Raw genomic sequence first — 6,264 nt, 5'->3', positions numbered from 1 at the left:
TTGGAAACAAATTTGGGCTGCAAGTTGTTGCTTAAAGATGTGAGGCATGTTCCCGACACTCGCCTCAATTTGATCTCTATCGGGAAGTTGGATGATGAAGGCTTTAACAACAAATTTGGTGATGGAATATGGAAGCTCACAAAGGGTTCTTTAGTAGTGGCTAAGTGCAAGAAGACTCATACACTTTATTCGATGCAAGGAAAAATTTGTAAAGGTGTTGTCAATGCACTTGAAGATGATACTTCTACCAAATTGTGGCACAAGCGGCTTGGCCATATGAGTGAAAAGGGGCTACAAGTTTTGTTCAAGAAAGAGCTTCTACCCGGTTTGAAAGGTACACATCTTAAAACTTGTGTTCATTGTTTGGCGGGTAAACAACATAGAGTTTCTTTTCATAAAAATGTTGCTTCTAGAAAAGAAAATATTTTGGAGTTGATTCATTCGGATGTTTGTGGTCCTTTAAAAGTTAGAACACATGGTGGTGCACTTTATTTTGTTACTTTCATTGATGATTATTCAAGGAAAGTTTGGGTTTTCCCTAACACAAACTTGAAGGAAAGGTAATCATGGTAGATGTTACAAAATATGAACAAGCAAAAGAAAAAGAAGTAAAACGTAATGTGCATTACAAGAATAAAGGAAAGGGTATTCTTGTTGAATTACCTTCATCTGCTAAAGAAGAAATCACAGTGTGAAGTACACAATCAAATAAAAAATCATGAGGAATTTCATTTTATAGAAAAATCTTACCGCCTTCACTTTTAGGTGCATGCAAGCAGTTCTGCTTCAGTGCATATCTATAGTCAAATGGATAATAGAGTAGGCAAGTAAATGAGTCATAGTAGAGGGCATATGAGGATGATAAGATAATTAGAATATCAATTAACGGCTAAAATTAAGGCTACAGAACACAAAGAAGTGTGCTAAGTAAAAGATAACATATATGGCCAGTTGATCACAGTCTTGTTCTGTAGCACATCATATAAAACAGAAACTAGGTCTGCTGTTTTCATATATGAATACATACATGTAAAATTGATGTAGCATAGACAAGGACACAAACAAGAAGGAACAAACACAAATGCACGCAAAACAAGCACCCAACAACAACAACATCACCATCACCGTCACCATCACCGTCACCATCACATCCAAACTAACTTGAAAGCTCCATGCCAGAGGGACTAACAATTTTGGCAAAAGAGAGAAAGGATCCAGTGCTGCTGAATTTCGAAAGCTCACATGACCATCTTCAGAGAGCAGCATCACTGTGAGATCTATGACCTCTGAAATATTTCAAGTTAGACAAGAAACTACACATAATATGAAGATGAACCATATTAAAGATGAACATTACCTGAGGGTACATAATTTTTTAAGACGTTCTTTGACCTCACCATTCTGCCATTGCAATGCTTCCCACCATTGTTTCTCTACTTCAATAGTTTCCAGCTTTGCTGCATTATCTTTGTTGAAAGGTAATATAAGCAAAACGGGACACTCAAAAATCTTAACCTTCTCCAACGATCCCCACTCCAGTGACTCAATTGTGCAAACACCACTTAATTTTTTCATGTCAAGGAGAATCAGCTCCTTCAGCTTTGGCAGTACGTTCAGATTACCAACAGTGTCAGATTCTGCAATTATTTCTTCAATTTCTTAGCACTTTTCAATTTTCAAATACTGGATTTCATTAAGTTGTTGAATCACACCTGGAGGAAAAATCTTGACCATCATTTGACATACTTATCATATCTAAGTCTGATGTATAGTTGTTAATTTAGTTAGGCTTCTAGGTGTCACTGGGCCCTTACAAACGCTTTCCAGCTTCGGTAGATTCTTTATGTACAAGTGCTCTAAGTTTGGCAATAGTGCACCGTTCACTGCACCCACTATGGTTTCAATTGCATCACAACTTTCAATTAGACAACCTTGGACCTTGTTCATGCTTGCAATTCCAAAGTCTGACAACTGTTTGATGTCTTTGAGGTTAACTAATTCAAATCCATCAGCTTTAGCAAGGACTCTGAGAATTGGAGAATTGCTACCCGCACTATTGGAGTATTTGACATACTTATCATATCTAAAAAAATCAGGAATTTGCGAAGGTTCTGAGTTTTGGCAACCAATGTAAAATTCAAAAGAGTTAATGCTTTGGACATCTTTCCATGAACTACTTTCGATAAAACTTAAGAGAATTGTAGCTTTAGGAACGCTGATACGAAGAGTCATAGGTGCAACCTCAATGACATCTACAAACTTATCAAAAAAGGAAAACTTCAAAGACTTTAGTTCTTGCAATGCAGCCACTTCTTTTATGATATTCTCTACCACCTCATTAGACCATTGCTCCAGAGATTTCACATCAATGACCAATTCTTCCAATTTGGAAAGCTTTGAAATTGTATTGTAGCTAAAATGTACCTCTTGGGAGGCATTTTCATTTCGAGACTTGGTGGCGAATGATACTCGCAAGCGCTTTAAGTAAATCAACTTCTCAATATGAGGTGGTATATATCGACTCCACTCCCCTCTAAGAAGCATGGACACTTTTAAGAAGGTAACGTATCCGTGTTGGACACCGACACTCTTTGGACACTTCCCCGACACATGTCCAACACTTTTCAAAACATGTCCTATATTTTAATATTTTTTAAAGACTTGGAGACTCTTTGAACACTTTGAGGACACACGTCTGTAGCTCTTAAACACACTTGTCTATCGATTAGACACGTGTAAAACTAATTATAAGTTTGAACAAAACAACTTCAAATACAATAATAAAACAAAAACCATATAAATTTATAGGAATTAGTTTCATATTGCATTTTTTATTTTCTTTAAATGATACATTCATATATATAACATATAATAAATATAAAATTATACATTTCATGCGTGTCCCCCACGTGTCGTGTCCTGTATTTTTTTTTTTAAATTAGTGCGTTGGCGTGTTCGTGTCATATCCGTGTCATGTCACGTGTCCGTGTCCGTGTCCGTGCTTCTTAGACTCCCCTGAATATGAAGTGCTTCAAGATGTACAAGCTCTATATAATGTCAGAAGGGAGCTCTACCAAATGTTTTAGATAAAGGATTTTGAGTCGGATCAAGATTAAAAGAGATGATGGTAACAACTTGATTCCTATATCAGATAAATCCAAAACTTGAAGATTTTTCATATGCTCAAAGAATAATGCGGGGATCATGTTGAGAGCCGAATTCTTTTGTAGGAAGAGAGTGGAAAGCAAACTACAATTGGGGGAATCTGGTAACCAATCCAATTTATTGTCACCCAATGAGATCCTTTTCTTCTCACTCCAAGATTTTTCAACTGGGGGCTGTCGTAATGCTTTGCTCGTTTTCACCAGATATTTACAATCAGGTTCACCTTCTGATACATATAAGGTTACTTGATGGATGAATTTGCCCATTGTAACACGGTTATCATTCTTACCTTCCTCAAGTAATGATACATTCTTAAGGCGGCTCAATATTAATTGTCCAATCATGATGGACTCTTTCATTGCGCAATCATCATTGCCAAGGAGATCTTCAGCTGCCCAACACTCCAACAAATAATCTGTGTTGATGTCACTATCTTCAAGATATAATGCACCATAAAGAAAGCATTTCTTATACGTGCCATCATCCAAGACATCATAACAGAATTTCAACAATTTATATATTTCCCTAATGCCTTGAAATTCTCTTTCAGGCCACATCCTCCAACTATTCAATCCATCCCTCCAAAGGTACTCAGTGTTTTTCAATCTGAAAGTATTTCTTACTTTATCAAGAGTGGAAGTCCACTGCACTCTTTGGAAACTCGCCAGGCATATTTCCAAATTTTTTGATTTGTAGTAAGTTTGGGCTTCCTAAAACATCTTGAAACATCTTCCATGCCTCATCTAGAGATAAATATGTCACCTTAATCACCCTATCCACCATTGACGCAGCCTAGTTGTTAATACTATCTTGCAGCCATTGTTGCTTTCAGGAATCCCAATTTCATTTAAATTGAGATCTTCGTTGACATCATCCAAAAGTAGAAAGCACTTCTTGCCCTTCAACTCCTTGAATATTCTTCGGGCAACTTTGTCAGCATTGCTAGCACTTTCTGTCTTTATTTCCATTCTTTGCACAATAGCCTGTTGCAGATGCTCCCGGCTCAAATTTTTCTTAGATACTGTGAGCCATATGACTATGTCAAACTTTTTGGCAACTTGTTCATGGTTATTCAAGTTGAGCATTATGGTTGTTTTCCCAATACCCACTGTTCGATGGATTCTGATCCCCTTAACATAGTCTTTTTCCAGCAAATCCAGTATCTGCTCTAGTGGCTTTCAAAGTGTTTCGAATTTGTTGATATCTGGTCCCTTCCTCTCTACTACAATTTCTGGTGGTTGATCAACCAGAATTTTATCTTTGATTTGGTTGCCCTCATTTAGAAGATTGGTAATTTCCTTGTACATCTTTATAATCTCTTCTTTGAAATATGAGGATGAAGGAAACCAAAAAGATGACTCTTCTTTGCCATGTTTTCCATATTTATCTGCTGAAAATTTCACTTGTTTCTCAATCTCCACTGCCCTGTTGATCCATTCCATGTAAGTTTCAGATGGTGCCTTCATCTTGTTTCTTTCGACTTTATTCATGAAATCCTTCCTTATAGAACTGAGTGCATGTACTGCTACATTTAAAGCATCATGAATCTCCTCCACTTTTCCATGGGTGGATCCCAAAATATAGGCTTAGCTTGAGAAGCAGCTTGGGCCACTCCTGCTGTTGCCCCTACTGCAGCGGAAACTGCTCCTACGATAGCTATTGTTTCAGCCATCAAGAATTTCAGAGCCTGTAACAGAAAAGGTAAAAAAAAAAACAAAGATAAAATAATTAGAAAAAATAATAGCAGGGATGGACAAAGAGCAGAACTAAAAGGTACACCATCTTTAATACATACTCATGTCAAGTATGACATCAATTCTTTTACCAAAGACAATACTTGAGCAGTCAGTACTAGAAGAATATCAAGTCAATGTACTATAGGCAATGCGTGGTTTTTTTTTTTTAAATAAAATATTTGAGCAGCCTGTAACAGTACTAAAGTACCTTGTCCATTCAGGAACAGAATACCCAAAAGAACGAAGACTACAAAAACACCCCCTGCATAACATAAGATATTCTAATAATAAGCTGCTCAGTTCTTACACAAATTAATAGGGAGTGCATTGGTTATCGGAATCAGTAAAGACCCGTTTGGTAACATTTATATCAATATTATTTTTTTTTTCAGTTTACAAAATTTTAAAAACTATAAACAAAAACTAATTTAGTTATTTTCATTTAAAAAAAATGTAAATAGTTTATAAAATTATTGTAACAAAAACAAAATGTTATTTTCACTTGTTTAGAAAATTTTATTCCTTCATCTTCCACTCCCTCTAGACACCACCCACTGACCACCCCCACCTCTGACCATAGTTGTCTATGTGGCGAACTTTGGACAGAAACCATCTCCGGCCACCACTTCAGCTTAAAAACACCTTTGGCCATCATCTCCAACCATCATGAACCACATTTGGCCACCTTGACCAGTCACCATCTCCAGTTGTCGGAAACTTCCTTTGGTGATTCTTTGACAATATTCTCATTTATAGTTCATTTTAGTAGAAGGAACATAAATGTCATTTGCGTATTGCACTCACCCTCCTTCAGGAGAATTCTTTATTTGTGAAGGAGTCTAAATGCAACTTTGGACAACCTAAAGTAGAGTATCTTGGTCCTATTATCTCCGAGGATGTGGTAGCAGTAGACCCTTCAAAAATAAAGACTATGGTTGAGAGCCCTACACCAAAACATGTTTGGGCACTACGTGGATTTCTTGGCTTAACTGACTATTATAGGAAATTTGTCAAGGACTATGAAAAATTAATGCACCTTTAACAATCTTGTCACAAAATGATGCATTTAATTGGGCGCCAGACGCTGAAGCTGCCTTTGTCAAATTGAAGGACGCTATGACGTCTACTCCTGTCCTTGTTTCCTTTAACTCTTTGTGGTAGAGAGTGATGCTTGTGGAGTAGGAATTGGTAGAGTTCTAATCCAGAAGAGTCAACCTTTAGCATTCACTAGCAAGGCATTATCACCACTTCATCAACAGATGTCAATATATGACAAGTAAAAGAGGGCTATAGTCATGCAGTGAGACAAAATAGGCCTTACCTTATTGGCCACCATTTTCAAATACAAACTGATCACAAAAGC

General features: G+C 36.9%; 1 protein-coding gene and 1 long non-coding RNA gene across 2 annotated transcripts; both read right to left on the bottom strand.

Moving 5' to 3' along the window:
* Positions 1-857: 857 nt before the first annotated feature.
* Positions 858-2,497, bottom strand: LOC145819574 (uncharacterized). The gene is made up of 2 exons (XR_014360323.1): positions 1,358-2,497; positions 858-1,284 (listed from the first exon to the last, which is right to left on the bottom strand). It is a non-coding gene; the product is annotated as an uncharacterized LOC145819574 (long non-coding RNA).
* A 550-nt stretch (positions 2,498-3,047) lies between these two features.
* On the bottom strand, positions 3,048-4,250 carry LOC145813873 (disease resistance protein RPS2-like). Its single transcript, XM_082910113.1, has 2 exons — positions 3,972-4,250; positions 3,048-3,875 (listed from the first exon to the last, which is right to left on the bottom strand). The coding sequence occupies exons 1-2, from the start codon at positions 4,248-4,250 to the stop codon at positions 3,048-3,050; spliced, it is 1,107 nt and encodes a 368-aa protein (XP_082766239.1).
* Positions 4,251-6,264: the final 2,014 nt, after the last annotated feature.

The sequence above is a fragment of the Camellia sinensis genome, chromosome 2, assembly GCF_055761805.1.
Source record: "Camellia sinensis isolate YWXY chromosome 2, ASM5576180v1, whole genome shotgun sequence".
In the NCBI taxonomy this organism is placed as follows: domain Eukaryota; kingdom Viridiplantae; phylum Streptophyta; class Magnoliopsida; order Ericales; family Theaceae; genus Camellia; species Camellia sinensis.
This window is presented reverse-complemented; position numbering and strand designations above follow the sequence as displayed.